This window comes from Hydra viridissima, unplaced genomic scaffold, assembly GCF_058129835.1.
Source record: "Hydra viridissima isolate aposymbiotic clone 2 unplaced genomic scaffold, HvirCarnegie_v1 scaffold_10, whole genome shotgun sequence".
In the NCBI taxonomy this organism is placed as follows: domain Eukaryota; kingdom Metazoa; phylum Cnidaria; class Hydrozoa; order Anthoathecata; family Hydridae; genus Hydra; species Hydra viridissima.
Window position 1 is genome coordinate 15,162,636 of NW_028324309.1, and position 21,313 is coordinate 15,183,948.

At 32.4% G+C, this 21,313-nt stretch overlaps 2 protein-coding genes across 2 annotated transcripts; one reads left to right on the top strand and one right to left on the bottom strand.

Moving 5' to 3' along the window:
• Positions 1-12,065: 12,065 nt before the first annotated feature.
• Positions 12,066-15,800, bottom strand: LOC149883327 (uncharacterized). The gene has a single exon (XM_090100813.1). The coding sequence runs from the start codon at positions 13,864-13,866 to the stop codon at positions 12,622-12,624; it is 1,245 nt and encodes a 414-aa protein (XP_089956939.1). The 5' UTR covers positions 13,867-15,800; the 3' UTR covers positions 12,066-12,621.
• Positions 15,801-18,171: 2,371 nt separating this feature from the next.
• On the top strand, positions 18,172-19,359 carry LOC149883328 (uncharacterized). Its single transcript, XM_090099633.1, has 2 exons — positions 18,172-18,594; positions 18,662-19,359. The coding sequence occupies exons 1-2, from the start codon at positions 18,405-18,407 to the stop codon at positions 18,808-18,810; spliced, it is 339 nt and encodes a 112-aa protein (XP_089955759.1). The 5' UTR covers positions 18,172-18,404; the 3' UTR covers positions 18,811-19,359.
• The last annotated feature ends 1,954 nt before the right edge of the window (positions 19,360-21,313 follow it).

Below are 21,313 nucleotides of genomic sequence, written 5' to 3' on the forward strand. Positions count from 1 at the left end.
GAAGTGCTTGAATTTGAACTTTAGTCAAGGCTTTGGAGTAGTTGTTTAATCGCTTTAGCTGCGGAATTAATGATTTCATAAATAAATAATCTTCATCCCGCTCTTCTTCAGTCGGATTTTCAATATAGGAGTTAATTATTTCTAACGTTTTCACTAAAATTTTGTCAAGTAAATTTTCAGAATCTAATTGTTTCTTTTTCTTTTAATTTTGTAATTAGTATGAACTGTCGATTCACTTGACTCTACTTGCATACAAGAATTTATATAATCGTTTTTTTCAGTCATATCTTCAGATAAATGATGATTTAGCTCCTTGGATAATGAATATTTTCTATTTGCTCACAAACCATCTCAACGTTTTTCTCCAAATTCTTTGTTTCTAATCTGGAATCAGAAGGTGAACAAATATTCGATGTTGTTTCACGATGTTCTATAAAAGTATTTAGCCAATCGAGCTGAAGAAACGGAAGTATAACTGAATTCCTTCCACAACCTAATGGAATATTTCATTTTGATTCAGCCACCTTCCATAACTGCATCGAATGCTTTTATACTTTTCTTTCGCTTGATTAGAAGATAAGTTTGACAGACTACCAATTTCTTCAATTCCATTTTTCTTTTTCCATTTGCCTTTAAATTCCTTATCAAACTTGTCATACAAAACTGGGAATTTTTTAACTTCGTTCATAAAATCTGCCTTAGAGATTTTTTCTAACGCACAAGATGGAGCCGTCGCCATTCTGTGTAAAAACAGCTATATTTTGAAAACTTTATTGTTGTACAGCAGTTTTTGTGTGGTTTCCAATAAGAAAAATTGAGCTGCGCGTCTTGCACAAAAAACAAAATACTGTCGCAGAAATAGATTTTTTTCCAAACTCACAACCGCAGTTGTACAACATAAAATTTGTTGTACAACCGACGTTAAGCTGTGCAACTTACACTAGAAATGTTTTCATTCTAAAACAAAGTTGTTGTGCAACTGTTGTACGACTTTCCTACAAATATTGGAAACCAAGCTGAAGAATCACAACAATCTTTCCATCTATATAGAAAAGGCAACTAGTTTCATCAGTTTAGTATAAAGTCATCAAATTTTGCAGGAACTTTGCAAGTTCTTGTAGAACGTCGCAAAACGTCAGTAGATGACTCATTTATTGGTTTATTTACTTCGACACTTATTTCAGATGCAATTTTCGGTGATGGGCTTTTATTTACATTAAACACTTCCGCAGTTACATTACCATGAGATTCAATAATTCTATTCTCATTGATATTATAAGATTTTTCTTGTGGGGCAGAGTATGGTGCAGGATCTTGAAGTGAAACAGTTGATTCTCGTCCATCCGGGTAACGAATATTAGCATATGTTGGGTTTACATCCACTAATTCGACTTTATCAACAAGATTATTGTTTTTGTTTGTTCGCACAAAACGTATAAGAAAATTGGGACCAGGAGTTAACCATGAGGGTAATGAAGTTCCACATGATGAACACCGAGGGAAACTGAATAATCTCTCATGGGTGTACAATTAGTTGCAGTTGATGATAACGAACGGAGTGAGTGAAAGGCATTGGATAGAACAATCTCCGAATTTCTAACATCTATGTTGCGGGTTTTTAGTGCCAAACAAATATATCTCCATATCAACCCATTACACCTCTGAACTTTTCCATTACTGATAGGATGATATGGAGTGGAATTACTTGTTGCAATTCTTTTCTGACTCATGTAAGATTTTAGTTAACTAGATATGAATGACGAGCCTCTGTCAGAATGAATGTAAGTTGGAAAACCACAAAACGAGAATATTTGGTCTAAACATTTCACAACGGTTGTTGAATTGATATCTGGACATGAGATAGCAAATGGATACCGAGAATATTCATCAATAGCTGTAAATAATACTTATTTCTAAAATTAGATGGCAATGAACCTTTAAAATCTATACTTAGACGATCCACTGAAAGTATCGATTTGATTAATTAATCAAATCGATACGTCCAATGGATCGTCTAAGTATAGATTTTAAAGGACCATTGCCATCTAATTGCCATTTAATTAAATCACTGATATTTGATTGATAAAACTTTGGTTTTAATTCTGAACAAATATAGCAGTTAGAGCAGATTTTCTTGACCTCTTCCGTGGAAAAAGGTAAGTTCTTAGATTTAACAAAGTGAAGCATACGAGTGACTCCTGGATGATAAACAGTTATGCATATCGCTTAGGCTTGTTTGAGGTTGAGTTGTGGTACAAAAAGCACGCGTAAGTGCATCAGGCATAACATTATCACTTCCAGGACTATACGATATAGTTTAGCTAAACTCTGCTAACTCCATCCTCCAGCACTGAATCTTACTATTTTTAGTCTTTGTTTTCTTTCGGTTATCAAACATAAAAGCTACAGAATTCTTATCAGTGATTAACTGGAATTGATTTCGTAACAATAAATGTCGCCATTTTAGAACAGCTTCAATAATAACCACTGCTTCTTTTTCTACTACTGGGTAATTAATTTCACTTTTGCTTAATGTTTGAGACATGAAAGCAACTGGGTGACCATTTTGATTCAAGGTAGCTGATACAGCAACATCTGATGCATCACATTCAACAAGAAAAGGTAAGCTCTCATCAATAGATCTCAAAGTGGCAGAGTGAAGTTCCCTTTTAAGTAATTGAAATGCTTCAAATGCTTCACTATCGACAGGGAATGATTTAACATTAATTTAAGGTCGAACTTTATTAGCGAAAGAAGGGATCCACATGTATGTATGTATTGTATGAATGAATGTATATATGTAAATAATGTATACTAAATATTTACTTTTTAATGAATATTATAATTTTCATTAGCATTAAGCAAAAAAATTAGTTTTTATATAATATTTTGAACTACTAATTTAAAAGATTTGTAAAGTTTTTCGAAATATTAAAATCAAATAACTTATTTTGCTTTTATTTTTAATACAAATTATCAAAATAACATCGAAAAAAACAACATCTATATAAAAACTTGAAATCTTTAAAGTATAACTTGTTCATAATGCATTTGCGGAAGCACAACAACAAAATCAGTTTCATATGGAAGCAGCACACATTTAGTTTATACATTAGTTAATTCATAAACTTCATATGAACTATTGAGTTTCTCAACATAATAAATTGAGAGGCGATCTGAAGAAATTGGATTGGAAAAAAAATAACCTGACAACAGAAAATCTTTTAAACATAATCTAACCACCGGTTGATTTTTTTGGAGGATGATCTTGGATAATGTTTCTAACGTATCCAAGCTTAACTTTTACTATAAAACAGTTATCATGAACAGTGATAAATATATATTATTTTGACATTTGACATATTTATATTGAACACAGCTTGCATAAGAAATGAATAAAGGCCCATTCGTGTGAGGTTTTGAATATTTACACACTTCAGACATCAATAACTGCTATCTTGACTTTGAATTTCAAAAATTCATTTCGCTATTTGAACACAAGATGCATGAGGATTGCGAACGAGCTTTTTCAACCTTCCTAAATAACTCTCATATTTAAATGGGCAATTCCACGGCGGAAACTGAAAAAGTAGTCAAATTTTAAACTCTTTTTTGTCAGTTTTTAACAAATGAATATTGATGTAGACACATGAAAGTTTATTTAAAATATACCTTTAGTTCTAAAATAAATGTATTTAAGTCATTTTTATGGCTCCGAAAGTTACGGTTTTTCTCATTGATGCATGTTAAAAAAGTACCACTGTAAAATGTTATTTTACCCATGATTATTTTTGTATATTCCGAAATATTTTAAAGTGATAATGAAGCTAAGATGTTCAATTTCTTGTTGGTCAGATTTTTTTCTTTAAAAGATAAATATATTTCAAAAAAATAATAAAATAACTTTTGCAATTTTCATGTAACGTAAGTTAACAAAAACATGATCAAGTTCTGTTTTTTCGAAAATTTAATTTGAAAACTTAAATTTTGTAATATTATATGTGAAAGAATATTAAATCTTATAATTATACATTAAGATTTTTGAATAACGATGCTTAGTTAAGGCACATTTTCATTTTGAATTTGTGTAACGTAAGTTAAAACTACATTTATTTCCAAAAGTTTTAGCGCTTTTTTCGTAAAGTTTTTTAACATAAAAAAAACGATTTTCATCGCAACTCCCAAGGGGTTTGAAAAAAACAAAAAATTTTTAAAGTTACGGTTGTTTATAAAGACGAAAACTATTTTACATCGCAATTCCCTAAAGGTTTTTTTTTTTTATTCTTTATACGCCAATAAGTTTTGATTAATTAAAAGTTATTCAAGCAAAACTTAGCAAAATTTGCTTTGCATTTTAAAATGGCTAAAAGTTCTAAACAGAGAGTTAAAACTTATCAAGCTGCTTATCGCCAGCGTGATTCCGAACGGAAAAAAAATATGAATGCTGATCACCAAAAAGCTCATCGTCAACGAATAAAACAAGATCCGGAAAAAAAAAATGAAAGAAAGAGAAAAAATAAAGGAAAGAGTCCGAAAGTATCGAATCAAAAAGAAAGATTCTGCAAAAACAGTTAATTTTTCCCATTATGAGTGTTCAAACAAAAGGGAAATTGCTCAAGAAAGTCCAGAAATCATTGCCCAAAGATCCCGCACAACGTTACGAAGTCCTAGCCACATTGCTGAATGGATCATTCAACAAAGAAACTACTCTTCCATTAAATAGCGTGAATAATCCAGCTTTAACTGAAGTAGAAATAAAAGTAAAAAGGTTCTACTGCGAAGATGACATTAGTCGACTGTCTCCAAATGTTAGGGACTTTGTATCAGTAATTGAAAATGGAAAGAAGATTAAGATCCAAGTTCGTCACCTTCTTTTAACCATGAAAGAAGCGTACCAACTTTTTAAACATGATCACTTAGATATCAAGATTGGATTAAGCAGGTTTTGTGAATTACGACCAGTAAACGTTCGATCTATCGCAAATTTGCCTCATAATGTAAGCGTTTGTACTTACCACGAAAATATGCGATTTGCTTTGGATTCCTTGATGAAAGTTGATCGTTTACTGTTGTCTAACATTAAAATTAGGAAAGATATGTCTCAAAATTTTGTTTGTAAGGACTCATTAAATGATTGTTTCTACAACAAATGCAACAAATGCAAAGATCTAAAGTTTTTCCAGCAATTCCTGGCCACCATTGAACCCCTTAACTTTGAAACAAGTTGGTACCAATGGCAGAAACCAAATGAAAAGCGTTACGCTGTAATCGAAAAAGTTAAAAAGTTTGGAAGTGGTAAAGAATTGATTGCTCACATTATAAGTATGAGAGAAAAATTCACAACTCATGCCAATATCAAGGGTAACCAATCAAAATGTTTTAAACTAAGCATTACTAAATCCATGAATCCATCATTGAATGTTGCTACTATTCAGGTTGACTATGCAGAAAATTTTAAGTGTTTTAGTCAGAATGAGCCTCAAGCAGCACACTATGGCCAAAATCAAATTTCTCTTTTAACTGCAGCTATTTGGCAAAAAAATCTTAAAACTTTCACCATTGCATCTGACTCTCTGGATCACACAAAGACCTCCTTAAATGCAAATTTGGATAAGTTATTGGAGTTTATTTCATTTAATACCCAAGAAATTCACATTTTTAGCGATAATGCTACATCGCAGTTTAAAAATAAAGTCGTGATGAGCGCAATAATGCACTTTGAAAAGAAATTTAACATAATAATATTTTGGCATTTTTTTGCAGCAATGCACGGCAAAGGAGTTGTCGATGGCGTTGGGGCTACTGTAAAACATTTGGCAACCAACAGAGTAAAGTCTGGAAAAATTGAAATCCAATCAGCTAATGATTTTGTGAATGCTATTCAAAACATAAATGTCAACGTTCTATATTTGTCAGAGGAAGAAAAGTCAGCGCGAAATTGTGCACTCAAACTATCTCACATTATCCAGCAAGCCAAAAAAGTGAAAGATATCTCTAAATCCCACTACTTTTATGTCGGTAAGAGCCAGATCATAGCGGAAAAAACTTCACCGTGACGTATTTAGTATTTAAAACAAATAAAAAGATGTAACCATTTTTATTTTAAATTATATTCTTATTCACTTTATATTTTTGTTTTCCTAAAACAAATGGTTTGTAAATGGAATTAAGGGGGCGTCCTTAAAGTATGTCACCCAATATTTGTCAATTTTAACCCCTGCCTCCTGTCACAAACGATCAGATATACATGCACCCCTCTCTCATTAAAAGTATGTCGCATATATCAGCACACACACACACACACACACCCCCCCCAAAAAAAAAATAATAATAACACAAAACAACCAACAGCAAGCAAACCTTTTTTCACGTTTTTGAAACTAAATGAAATTAAATATTTTGATTCCATCCACTTTGGTGTTTTCAAAGTTGTTCGAGCAGTTTTAGCGTCAAAATCTTTTTAAAAGATTTTAATGTACTCTCGCCAGCCGAATAAACAAGAGGGGATGTTTATTAATACTTTAATTTTTTTCCGAATCCTCGGAGCTTATTAGGACCCCCCCACCCCCACCCCCCCGTTTAACAATTTTGAAGCAATATAAAATATTTTCTTATTTTTTTACTTTGAGAAAAAGTTTCTCTCAATATTAGATGAAAATATGAACAACCAACCAATAAAAATATTTTAAGCTTTTTAAAACTTTGACCTTCCCGTTTTATTAAACGTTATTATTAAAGTTTATTAGATTTTAGAAAAGTTTCCGACCCTCCTGTTTATTAAGACCCCCACCCCCTCCCGTTTATTCAGCAGGGGAGAGTAAATAGTTAGCAGCATTTTAAAAAATTAAGCGGGCACATAAAAATTATAAGCGTAAGTAAAATTTTCGAATAACTGTAACATTTTCTTATTTGAATAACTCAATAAAAATTAATAAAGTTGTCATACCAAATGTAATTTTTTAAGTTGCTCTTGCGCTTCGGAAAATAAGTGTTAACAATTTAAAAACTTCATTAATATCTACAAAAAAATCTGTCAGTAGAGAGTCACCAGTTATTGAAAATTACTTTTGTTAATTACTTTGAATGAGTTTTAATACAACTGCCGTTCTTTTGTTACATAACTCTAAAAAATCTATCACGAAATAATAGATATAAAAATTCCACGAAAATAATCGCAAGGTAACGTAAGTGATGTAACGTAAGTTAAAAACCTAGTATCAAGAAAACAAGTATATCTTTCTTTGCCGGTCACCTCTGATAATTTTTTTTTATCATTGTAATTAGTATTGAATTCTCAACATCTTGTAAAAATTTCTAACACGATCCGGATTAATTGTTCGCAAATATTCGACCTAAAAGTTGCAACACTTTTTTTACCTTGTTTTCTGCGTAACGTAAGTTAAGTGGCATTTTCGGTAATAAATTCGCCCTCTTTTAGCCAGACTCAAAACTTTTTAGCTTGTTTTATTCTTTAGACTGACAGCTTTCATAAAAATCAGCTAAAAATTTAATTTAAAGTTTAAATATGCAAATATTTAATAAAGTTGTTGCGCGTGTAACGTAAGTTAAAAATGGAATTGCCCAAATGATGAACAACTATCTAACACACCAAATTGTTTTGCATCATCCACTAAATGTATGAGAGAATGTAGATTGTAAACAATTTGATCTTTACCATAAATATCGGAAAAAATTTGAACAAAATACTTGATTTTTCCTGCTGCAGCTTTGCAAAAAACAGGGACAAATCCAAGGAAAAGTTTATTCAAATAGTAATACTTCAGAGGGGGATGAATAGCTTTTTATAAAGAATTTATTTATAATTAAAACATACTATTTAAATGTATGATTTTAAGTTATTATGATTTCAAGTTATTATTAAACATTATTTTCGTTTTGGTTTTTGACTTTTAAGTTTATTTTCTAAATGCACCCCAAAAACCACATCACTATTAGGTTGACCTTGGCTAAAAAATTAAAAAAATAATACTGCAAAATAATTTAACTTTATAATTATTATTGAAAAGGGCACTTAAGGGCTTATAAAAAAGTCAACTTTGCAAACTTAATCTGACATTTAGATGTTTTATGGTGTTTTTACTGATATATTTGATTTAAAAAACCAGAAAAATTATTAGAAAAGGCTTAAAATAATCACTTAAAGCTATAAAAATGAAAACCTGATTTATTTTTCCATTAGCTTGAACATTTTAATGAAAAAAAATCAAACCCTTACACTTTTTAGGTGTAAATCGGACTAGCTACATTCCAATAAGTAACTGTGTAGTTTATGGGGTGCAATAGTTTTTTGCGGTGCATATACCTGTACACACTTTTTTGTGAGTCAGAACTGGATTACAGCAACTTTTCTGATTACTCTTATATCTCACTATTCACATATCACGATGATGTGTGCATATACTAGAAATTTGTTCTTCCTTCAAGTTTGTTCGTTTTACAAATAATTTATGATCATTCCTGTCAATATCTTCAATTAGATTTCTTACCTGGATATATGATTGTTTGTAACAAGCTCCATAATCATTTACAAATGAACAATTGATTTTGTTATCCATATAAAACTATAATGAGGAATTATAATCTAACACTTAAATAGAAGAAATCTTAAATACAATATTCCTAATGAGCAAAGTACACTTGAACACAAACAGTATGTTTAATGTAAAAATAAAGTTATATTTATAAAGAACATTTGCTGAACAAATAGCTATTAGTTTTAATAGACATATTTTAAATGCTTAACTTTCTTCTAATTATTGTCAATTCTCTACTAATTATCTACCAAAAATGAGGGTGAAAGTAGATCATAATTAGATATAATTATATTTAGTTATATAATTTAACAAGGTAATATTTATTAGATATTACTTTGCACGCTTGTCACTTTATTACTTATTTTATTGATGAAGTAATCGCTATTTTATTACAATAAAACAATCAATAAGAAAATGATTACATAATATTGTTTAATTTAATGACATAAATATTATGTAATGAAAAAAACAATGCAAATGACATAACTGTTATGTAATAAAAATAACAAGTTTATAAGTTTACAAAATATTTAACAATGTTTTGTATAAAAATTTCGTAAAAATTTTTATCACGTAACACACACACTGTTTTTTTTTAACTCACTCAAAATTAGATTAAAAAGAAATATAATTGTATTTAGTTCAATATAAAAATGAATTATCCCACCCAACATGAGATGACTTTAAGACGTATGTATTTTATCTTTAACTCGTCTAGACGTCTGCAACTAGTTAAAGACGTGTTTATGACGGCTTTTCCACACCTCATTAAGACGTCTTCCGACAACCAGTTTAAGACGTCCGCAAGACATCTTAACAAGACGTTTCACAGAATAACCAGTTTAAGACGTCTTTAACACATCTTAACAAGACGCCTGTTGCAACAACCAGTTTATGACGTCAAAACAAAATTGGCTCGTAAAGTAGATATATGTCTGATCTTTAAGAAAATTAAAACCAAAAGTTTTTTCATCAGTCAGATTTTTTCTAGAGCTATAGTTGTCAATGCTCTTTTTTATTTAGTTAGTGAGTTTTTTAGATCTTTAAATAAACTAAATTTTGTTGTTTTGAGAGATACAAATCTATAATTTTCAGATAAAACGGGGTTCAAACTGCTATGGTACCAAATATTAGCTTTGCAAAATTACTAAAAGCATCTTATAAGGGTAAAAGTAAACGGACACATTTCCGTCACTTTTCAGTCAAAATATAACAAACTTTAAGTTGCTGTAATTCTTCAAGGGATAAAAAGCTTTTGAAAAAAACTCAGTCTTTCCTTACTTAAATCTTTACACATTTGTGCCAAATTTCAGCGAATTTGGTGATGTAGGGTGCAATCCTTTGTTTTTTTAAAAACTTTTACTTATATACGAGTTTTTTAAGAAAACTTCAGAAGGAACTTACAAACAACTAGTTATACCTCCTAAGTTTAGAAATAATATCATATATTGGGCTTATAACCATCCAACTGCTGAACATTTTGGAATCTTTTAAGACTCTTTGTAAAATCTCGAGGATTGAAAACTGCTCCTCTTAGTTTGAAGAGACTATGTATTTAAACTTGTAAAAAATAGAAGAGTAGTGTATAAGCTGCTCCACCAACAGAATATATAATAAAAAAAGAGGTCTGTGGAGAGCACGCACCAATAAACTAACCATTAACAATAATAACAATAATTAAGTTAGAATTGCTTTTCAATATACTTTCAACATGCTCCTTTACAATAACTAAATTATTACTGTCACTTTTAACACTCTTAATAAGCTTAGGAAGCTAAAGAAGAGACTATAGTTTCACATAAAAACGATTGTTTTTAGTTATCCGTAAACACCAATGTATCTCTGTGAAATTCAATATTATGTATATAAAAACTAATTCCCTTGAGATTTACACTTTTGTTTTTTTTTGCATAAAATTATTTACAAGTAACGGTAATTGATCATTTGACATAATTACACTTAGTCATAACGACCACTTCACCTCACGGACTATAACTCTCAGGTGCCTTCATTTTTTGGATGTTTCTTCGCAAAACTGGCGTCTGGTTTGTGTTGTCTTCTGGCAACACAACGTTCAGTTCTCATCATCTTCTGGATCCTCATTCGATTCGTTGTCAACTCTTACGTGTCTTAGGTCACGTATGTGTCGGCACACTTTATCTCCTTCCACTGTTTGCTCCGAGATAGTCCCTGTAATTCTTCCAACCTTGTATTGGGAGTTGCAACGGTTATCCGGGGGCTAAACCCATACTTTATTGAAAAGTTTAAATTAGTTGGTTATCTTCTTATAAGGATCATGTGGGTTCTTACTGCCGTCACTTCCTCTTACTCCATAATCGTATTGATATGATTTATTTTTAGGTGCAGTAGAAGACTTAAAATAATCTTTTGGACGGACATTATAGCAATAAACTTCCTTAGTATGCTTCACGGAGTTCTCTCCACCGCTCTTTTGACAGTTCGATGATATCGTTCTACAATTCTATTTCCTGAAGATACGTAACCGCACCAGAAGTGAAGTTTAACGTTTCATTTGTTCTTAAACTGTGAAAACTATGGGTTTCGAAATGCTGTACCATTATTCGTCAGAGTATCGTTTGGACCGTTTCGTTTGAGAAAGAATGCGTTTTATTCCTGAATAACTCTTTGCACTAGTTTTATCTTCAAGATGGCGCCATATTTGCATACGTTGAGGCCCACAGTCAATCAGGGTAAGATAGTGTTGCCTCACATAATAAGTTCCATCCATACCATGTTGCTGCCACGTTCTTTTACTTCGATTTTCTCTCGGATTTTTTATTGGACTTGGTAGAATAGCCACCTGAACTTGCTCCATCTGCATCAAGTTCAGGGGGCTTATCGACCATTTTCAGGCACTTGAGTAAGTACATCGGGTAAGTTAGACCCCGAGGGTACAAGTTTGATATCCACTCTGAGTTCGTATTCGCATTTCGTTTGAAGCTTTTGTCTTCAATCTGGATTTTACAGTCAGAACATCGGTGAACCAATGAGGTACTACTTTTGAATCAGTGCAAGTTTGCATTAAACTCATCTTCCAATTGAGACGCGTGTTTAGTCCCTTGATTACTGCGTCGAGTTCTGACATGTTTATAAGTGTTTATCGCCTTTTCTTAACCAACAAGTGTCTTCGATTATATTGCCATTAGTTTCGATAATCGCAATGGAAAGGAAATATTTAAGGGGCAACTACCCTCAAATTTCAAAACTACACATATAAAGTAATTTTCTCTTTATCACATAGGAAACATTATACTGACGTTAAAAATACCAAAAAATAAATAAAATGGTAGCTCGTTGCTATGGTAACCAAAAATAAAGCTGAAAATACCACAAAACCAATGTTTACGCCGTAAAAAAATAAAGACTTGTAAGTAAAGAAGTTTCAATGAAGTTTTGCAGAACTCTTCAAAATATCTAAATTTTTGATATGAACGAAGCTGATTTTTGAACAAACTTTTTTTTTCCATAAAAGGCGACAGACAATTAAGGTGGTAGTATAGTAATTAGCAAAAAAAAAAAAAATCAACTTTTTCAAATAAAAAAAATGTAATATAATATCATATATATATATATCAATGTGTAATATAATATCAATAAGCAAAAAAAAAAAAAAAAAAAAAATTATGACAAATCTTCTTCAGCATAATTATCGCTGAAGGCCCATAAATGGGGTAAACTACGACAGAGATTTTTCAAGAACCCTTATATATTTTTTATTGAAAATTTGGCTGGTGATATATTACATGTGGCATTGCAACATAGACTAGAAAATTTTGATATGGTCAAAAAAATCAAAAATATTTGCATTTGTGTAAAATTTTGCAATTTTGGGGGTAATTTATGAAAAAAAAAAGATTAAAAATTACTGAACGAGAGAAGCAATAAAAATTATCCTAGTGTATGTTGTAGATACTAATGTAGTGAGTATGTGTACCAAATTTCAAGTAAATCTGATAATTGGTTTTTTAAAAAATCCACCTCGCAAACCCCAAATACATGATTTTGAGAAAAACGCAATTAAAAAAAAAAAGAAGAATAAAATAGTTCAAAAATCACCACTTTTATAAGTTACACCTTCCAGTTCTTCATTTTGGTCACAAAAACCTTTTTTTATTGCTCTTAACTTTTTTCTTCTTGATTTTGCTTTAGTACTACATTGTTTTTCTGCTTTAATGATTCGTTTATTGTCTTTACGTAAACAGTAATTTTGCGCATTTACACCGAATTCCATTCCAAGCTCATTAAACAACTTATTTAAGAACTGCTGCCCTTCATTAAAATTTAGTACAGCTGAGGCTACTCCTATACTTAGAGCAGTTCTTTCAATAAATATATCTTTTGGGCATCGCTTCCATATCAACTGGTTTAAAGACTTATTGGGATTCTGCGTTTTTCCATGCAAACATTTTTCAAGAAGTTTATCGGAACCAAGGTCTATAAATATTGGTTTGATGGTGTTGCAGACAGCAGCGGGAATACAAATATTTTCTTTATATGAAATTTTGCCAGTCAGTTTGTCAGACTGGAATTTGCACCAAGAATCTTTGGTACGCAAACAAAACTGATGACGCGTTTCGTCATCACAACTTTCAGAACAGTGAAAAAGTACAGCTGCAACACTCTTTTTCATTCCATATAAATTTCCAACGTTTTGCCTTATTGCCTTACCATAATAATTTTGCAATGTATTTATAACATGTTCTGTTAAGCGACCTGCTCCTCCTAACTTTTTGCCATCACATAAAGTTTCTTTATTTTGTTTTTTTAAGTTTCTTAATCTAGTACCAACACGCTTTTGAATATGCCCAATGCACTCTGCTTTTTTTATTTCAAAATCTCCATAAGGTTTTGCAGAAACGACATTAACATATGAACTGCTATCTCCATCTCCTAGAAACGTTGTATATCTCAAATTATTTTTTTTTTCAGAACGCAAAAATATTTTTATTGTACCACTTGATTCCATAGAGGAGGCTGAACCGGTATGACTGATTTTGCACTTTTTATAATGTAAGGAGTGAAAATCATTATACTCTTCATGATGTGTGTATTTTTTTAACTCCCATATAGAACACAACTTACAAGTTTTTGTTTCTATTTCGTAATCAACACACTTACCATTTTCTACAGCAACAGTTGTTACTAATCCATTGTTTGAGGTGTATCCACGTTTCTGCCATGATCTATCAAACCCACAAATAATATCTTTAGATGTTTCATTGATTGATAGTAAATCATTTGCTGCATTTGACATGCTTTTGTCAACCAAACTTTGATAGACATCCAACATTATGTGCAATGTGTCGTTTTCAGGATCATTTCGAATGTGGACAATACGATGCAGGGGTTGTGCATAGCATTGGGTGCGACTGGAATAGGACTTTTGTCTACGATTATTGCAAGTCCAGCAGCGATTGCGTGTGAAGGGGTAGCTATTGGAATGGGTTTTTTATCGATTGTCGGAGGTCAAGTGAACAAAAGAATGGCTTTGAAAGCGGAAAAGCATGAAAAGATAAAAGTGCTGGCAGAGTCAAAGTTGAACACGATCAGCGAGCACTTTTCCAAAGCGTTGATGGATAATAAAATAAGCGATTCAGAGTTTCAGTTAATTCTTGGCGAGCTTCAAAAGTTTAAGACCATGACGGAGGAAATACGAACCAAAACCAAAAACGGAATAGATGAATTGGCTAAAGAGAACTTGATCCAAAAAGGTCGAGATGACGCGATTAAAGCCTTTAACAATTTTTATTAGAAATCATCATGATTTCCCATGGATTCCAAGAATCTAAAAAGGGATCTGAAAAATAATTTCTATCGTATTTTAAAAACCATGTCTTTTTTTAAAATACAAGACCCGAATAAAAGAGATTAAATTGTGAGAGAGATTAATGACAGAAGAAAGAGGATTTATCAGAACAGCATCAACGACAACATTTTAGATGCAAATTTTCAGACGGATGTGGGAAAGCTGTTTAAGCCTCTTATTCAAAGCAACGAAAAGACGCTCAAAAAGATAAAATCCGAGGTTAAAAACGAGGTTAAAAACGAGGTTAAAAACGAGGTTAAAAACGAGGTTAAAAACGAGGTTAAAAACGAGGAGGTTAAACCCGAGCCTTTTTTAGAATCAACAGGATCTATTTTTCCTGAGGGCGACCAATTTATAAAAAGTTTGTTTGATCTGGACACAAAGAAACTCAAACTGAATTGTGGAATAGTGTATTTGAAAGGTGATTGTAGTAGGAAATTTTGTGAAGAGTGGTGTGAATTTTTGAATTTTTAGTTTCTTTGAAACCGTGGAAAATCTGCGATTTTTTAGATCCTTTTTTGATTCTTTTTTAAGAATTAAAAAAAATTGAACTCGCTTTTAAAAAAAATCACGATATTAAAAAAAAAGATGGAAAGGAAGTATGTGATTGAATTTGATGAAATGGGTCGTGCGCATCTGTTTGATGAAGACAAAGAAATTCATGCGGCTGGATGCGAATTTACTGCACATGGGGAAGAAAGTATACGATTAGATTTGATGAAATGGGTCAAGCGCATGTATACGACTCAACAAGCGAAATTTTTGCCAATTATGCTTTTTAAGATCCTTCGAATTTTTAAGATCCTAAAAAAATTGAATTTGAGATAAATAATTTACAGCTAATAAAAAAAGATGGAGGTTATTGACGAAACCATTGTATTTGATGAATTGGGTGACAAGCTAATCATGGAATATGTTGAAGAACCACCTGTTGTTAAGAAAGATACTCCAAAGAGTAAATATTCGTCTGAATTTGGATTCAACAAGTGTTGGAGAACTGAGTACATAGAGTGTGAACATTTTTTCTGCATTGGTGGATGCCAAAAATTTTAAGATCTTTTTTAATTCTTTTTAAAGAATTGAAAAAAATTGAATTAAGAAGAATAAAATCTTTCAGTAATAAAAAATGCAATACACAAAAAAGGAATTGAGAGAGTTGCTGAAGGAAAATGGTGTTAACAAAACATCAAACAATTTGTTGGCTTTGACACTGATCGCGTATAAAGAAGAATTTATGAAAATGGTGAAAGAAAGGAAACCTGTGGGAAGGCCAAGAAAGCATGAAAAAAAGGAGAAAAAGCCTGTCGATCCTAAATGGGCAAGGCTTGTTGAAATTAGAAACCATCCTTTCACTTATAAAATAACTCATGTAGAAACGGGTGAGGTGACTGAATACAAGTCTCATTACCAATTAAGAAAAAAAACGGGTCACTACTGGAAATACTTTGACAATAAACACGGTTATCAAATAATTAAGTCGTAACGAGATTTTAATTTTGCTGAAAGTTAAAATTTTTGATCACGGCAGAAATTGAAAATGAGTTAAAGATTTTTTTCTCCTATATAAAATGGACAAACTAAATATGAAAGCGTTAAAAGAGATGGCTAATGACCGAGGTGTCAAAGGCATCACAAGAATGAGAAAAGCTGAGCTCATTGCAGCTATACAAAATCATAGATTTTCCATGGATTCGGAGAATCTACAAAATACAAAGCCCATTATTGGGTATGGTCCTGCTCCTTGACATGTAGCTCGTAGACGCACGACTGAGGCAAGACCGTTGCCTGCTCCTCGTCCCGTTTCCAATGACTTGATTTCATTCGGACCTGCTCGCTTGCAAAATCGAGTGACAATAAATGAACCATCCATCCTTGACACACTTGTTGTCGATTCAACAAACGTTATTGCACCCAAACCTGTTCCTGCTCCTAGGCCTGGTTGGCTTTCAAGAATTGCAACGACTGTCTACAACGGTTTCAACAAAATAAATGCTCTCGTTGATCCCTACGTTCCATCTGCGGTGAAAAATGCAGTGAACAGCCTGAGAAATGGAGTGGAAGAAACGATCCATTCTCTCAAAGACGTTGTATTTGGTGCTCCAAAACCTGCCAAGATAAAGTTTGTATTGACTAATCATGCGCTAAAACACGTTACTGAGCAATTTACTTACACCCCCTCTGTTCGATATGAAGACCCTGAAGCCTTTTTAAACATGGTCAAAGAGGCTGCCATCAAAGTCATTAAAAAAAACACAAAAACGAACCTTGTTTTAATCTGCGAAATGACGCGTGTGAATATTGCTACTGGAGAAGAAAATCTTCGCACTGTGGTCTTCCCGTCTATATATGAAATTATTCTCGAATCAACAGACAAAAGAGAAAGCTTTAAAACATGGAAAGAAAGAATTCTTGAAAACATGTCCAACTACAACAAGGAAGGATCCAATTGGAGAGTTAACAAAATTTTAAAAGTAGAAGTTAACATGATTGATTGGATACCTTTCAGCGGTTCTTCCTACATTGAGCTATCTCCTATCTTAAAAAGTAAAAAGGCGATCATCAACATGAAAAACGATGACAATCAATGCTTTATGTGGAGTGTCACCAGGACGCTTAACATGAAAGAAAAAAACAGTGAGAGAATTGATGAAGACTTGATTCTAAAATCTAAAGAGCTCAATTGGAACGGAATGGAATTTCCTGTTTCCATTACTAAAGGTGTCAACAAGTTTGAAGCGAACAATCCAGATATTAGCATCAACGTCTTTGGGTATGAAGAAAAAATAATCCATCCTTTACGAATATCCAAAATTTTAGATCGAAAGCATAATATCGATTTGCTGCTCATTTCAAACAAAGACACTAACCATTACTGCCTCATTAAAAACTTAGGAAAACTGGTTGGTTCTTCAGTAACAAAAGGAAAAAGAAAACAACACATTTGCAGAAATTGTATGCAAGCTTATGACCAAGAAGAAAAGCTTCAAAAACATCAAGAAGACTGCTATAAACACATCTCGGTTAGAATTGAACTTCCTAAAGAAGGAACAACCGTTCAGTTTAAAAACTACAACATGTCCATGAGAGTTCCGTTTGTGGTCAATGCCGACTTTGAAAGTTTCACCAAACCTGTCAACACTTGTACCCCTGACTCGAAACAGTCATACACCAAACACTATCAAAAGCATGTTCCAAGCTCGTTTAGCTACTTCATCAAATGCTTCGACGAAACCATTTATAAAGAAAAGCCAGTCATGTACAAAGCAGAAAGCGAAGAGGATGACGTGGCTCAAAAGTTTGTCACCATGCTTGAAGCAGACCTAAAAAAAAATAAAAAATAAATAATTTTTATATTTTCAAATTAATTACTTACTTTAAATGAATTACTATGTATTCAATTTAAGTTTACTAGTGTAAATAAATCTTTAGTTTTGGCTGTATTACCCTCTATTGATGAAAATTATGCAAACATAAAAATGTTGTTGGATAAATTAAAACTTAACTCTCTGAATTACTCTATTTCAGAAGATCTAAAGGTTCTTCTGCTGATGGTTGGAAAGCAGTCAGCAGCTTCAAAGCATCCTTGTCCATTTTGTGAAACAGAATCACCTAGTATGCTGAGAGCTGAGTCATATTCTCTAACTTCTTTGTGCGAGTGGTATAACAAATGGATGGCTGCTGGAGGAAACATTGCAAAAGCTAAATATTTTAGTAACGTAATTAATCCTCCTTTATTGACTGGAAATGTAACAATGAAGATCTTATCAATTGTCAATATACCAGGCTTATATATTTTGCTAGGCATAGTAGACAAACTTCTCAAATTAATTGAAAAAAACTTGTTTGAGAGCACTAATGAAGGATTTCATTTTGTAAATAGTTATTTATCTACAATTAATCTTGCCAGAGTACCTTATCAAGGTAAACACAGGTTAGAAGGAAATGGATCCAACAAGTTTCTAAGAAAACTTGATCGTTTTTAAATCTATTTGAATGAGCACAATATTGTTGGTGGAAAGCATATGAAAGCTTTGAGAGACTTTAGCAATGTTGTTCATGGGTGTTTTGGGAAAACATTAAATCCAAACTTCTCTGAATATATTAAAAGATTTTCAAAAAGTTTTAGAGATATTGGTACAAACATTACACCTAAAGTTCATATTGTGGAGCATCATGTTGAAGAGTTTATTATAATGAAAGGAGGAAAGTTTGGTAAGTGTATATTTAAAACATTTTAGGTTTTTACATATAAAAGTATTAATCTTCAATATTTCCAAAGGTTTAGGATATTGGACTGAGCAATCATTGGAATCAGTTCATCAAGACTTCAAACAATTTAGGGAAATACGAAAGGTAGGACAACACAACGCTAATTTCAATGAAGTCTTGCGAAGAGCTGTCTGCGTGTACAACACAAGGCATTTATAGTTAAAGGGATACATATAAACAAAGCGTGTATGTATGTATATATATACTTTATAACTTTAGTTAAATGTAGTATTTATGCTTTAGTAAATATTTCTTTTTTAGAAAAAAAACTATTTTACTTAGAATTTTTTATCCCAAGTTCCAAGATCATTCTATAAAACCACTCTATTCCTGTAAATTTATCTTATCCTCTTCAATAACAAAAACAAACTTTTAAAACATTATAAGTTAGTCTAAATTCAAACTAGAAAACCCAAGTTGTTATCAGAAATTATTTCTAAATCCGATCCATAAAGTGTCAATACAATAGCACAAATAACCAAACAAATTTTATATGGCCATTTGATCCACTCTCAGGGGTCTTAGTATGAGTCAGAGGGGTAATAATCTCTAGATTAAACAAGTATTGTAACTAAGTTTTCTCGAAAAGCTACCATAAAAGGATTTAAATGTTGACAGTTTTGGAATGTACAATTGGACTACTTTCAAAATCAAAAAAAATAATTTATGGGATATGATATAAGGTCTTAAGTCACCTTCAGGGTACCCGTGCTTTTATTCCAGACTAAACGATAAACACATCGGCGATGAAGAATACGCGCATGCGCAAAACGTTTGGAACGTATTTGGATGTGAAACCTTTAGAGATTACCACGAGCTGTACAACATCTCAGACGTACTCATTCAAACTGATGTTATTGAAAATTTTAGAAACGTATGCATAGAAAGTTACGAACAAGATCCCACCTGGTATTACACCTGCCCTGGACTCGCTATGCAAGCTTGTTATAAAAAGACTGAAGCTAAAATAGAACTTTTTAGCGATCCTGATATGCTTCGCATGACACAAAAAGGAATACGCGGTGGAATCAGCATGATCTCCAACCGACTTGGAACTGGCAATAACAAATACATGCAAGACTATGATCCTTCACAACCCTCAAAATTCCTCCAGTATTTAGACGCCAACAATCTTTATGGATGGGCCATGAGCAAACCTCTTCCCATTGGAGGATTCAGATGGATGACTGATCTTCAAAATTGGCGCAGCATGCCATGCATTCTAGAAGTCGATTTGAGCTATCCTGAAGAGCTTCACGATTTACACAATGACTACCCTTTGGCTCCTGAAAGATTAACCATTGGAAAAGTAGAAAGCTGGTTCCCAATTTAAACAACAAAGTAAAATACGTCGTCCACCATGAAAGCCTAAAACTCTATGAACGAATGGGATTAGTCATCACCAAAATTTATTGAGGCTTCACCTTTAGAGAAGAACCTTGGATGAAATCATACATCGGTTTCAATACCGACAAAAGAACAGAAACATCCTTCGAATCTGATAAGGAATTTTTCAAACTCATGAACAACTCCGTCTTTGGGAAAACCATGAAAAACATCGAAAATCATGTTGACGTTAGACTTGTCACCACAAAAAAAGAAGCCTTAAAATTATCCAAAAAACCTCAATTCGAAAGCTTCACCATTTTTGATGAAAAATTAATCGCGGTTCATATGAAGAGAAAAAAGCTGGTTTACAACAAACCTGTTTACTTGGGAATGAGCATCCTCAACATCAGCAAGATTTTGATGTTTGAGCACCACTATGACTACATGAAACCAAAATACGGTGATTGCGCAAAATTACTCATGACCGATACCGACTCGCTCTTTTACGAAATCGAAACAGAAGATTTTTACAAAGACATTGTCAATGATGTAAAAAGCAAATTTGACACAAGCGAATTTCCAAAAGACCATCCTGCCATTGAAAACGTTGGATTCAAAGTAGGCTTAAATAAAAAGGTTATTGGCATGTTCAAAGATGAGGCTGCTGGTAAACAAATTAAAGAGTTTGTTGGACTTCGACCCAAGCTCTATTCTTACTACATCCCTGAAGAAAAAGAAGATAAAGAACACAAAAAATGCAAAGGTATACAAAATAACGTTGTTAAAAATCACATCAAGCATCAACATTATAAAGACTGCTTAATGGATAAGAAAGAAAAACTTGCAACCATGAACGTCATACGATCTCATCTCCATGATGTTTACACAGAAGAAATTAACAAAGTCGCACTCAGCGCTAACGACGACAAAAGAATTATCTTAAATGACGGAATTCACACGTTAGCCATCGGTCACTACAAAACAAGGTAAGAAAATTGAATAAAAAGACATCAGCTCAATAAACATCTTAAAAGGTACAGAAATAACATGATTATTTTTATACTTCTTATCATAAGAATTTTAAAAAGCTGCCATCTTGAATAAAAACATCAACACCCCCAATATATAACAGTATCAATGAGCTAGAACCCGTATCAGAAAGGTAAGTCATCACAGCAAAGGTATCACCCTTAAGTATGGGAAAGCTATCAATGAGCCAGAACCCGCAAATATATACTATTCAAATCTTTTTAAATGATAAACAATCTCGTGCTGTCAGTCGTTCTAAAACAGCTGGAAATGAATTATCAATCGTTTTAATAATGTTGAAATA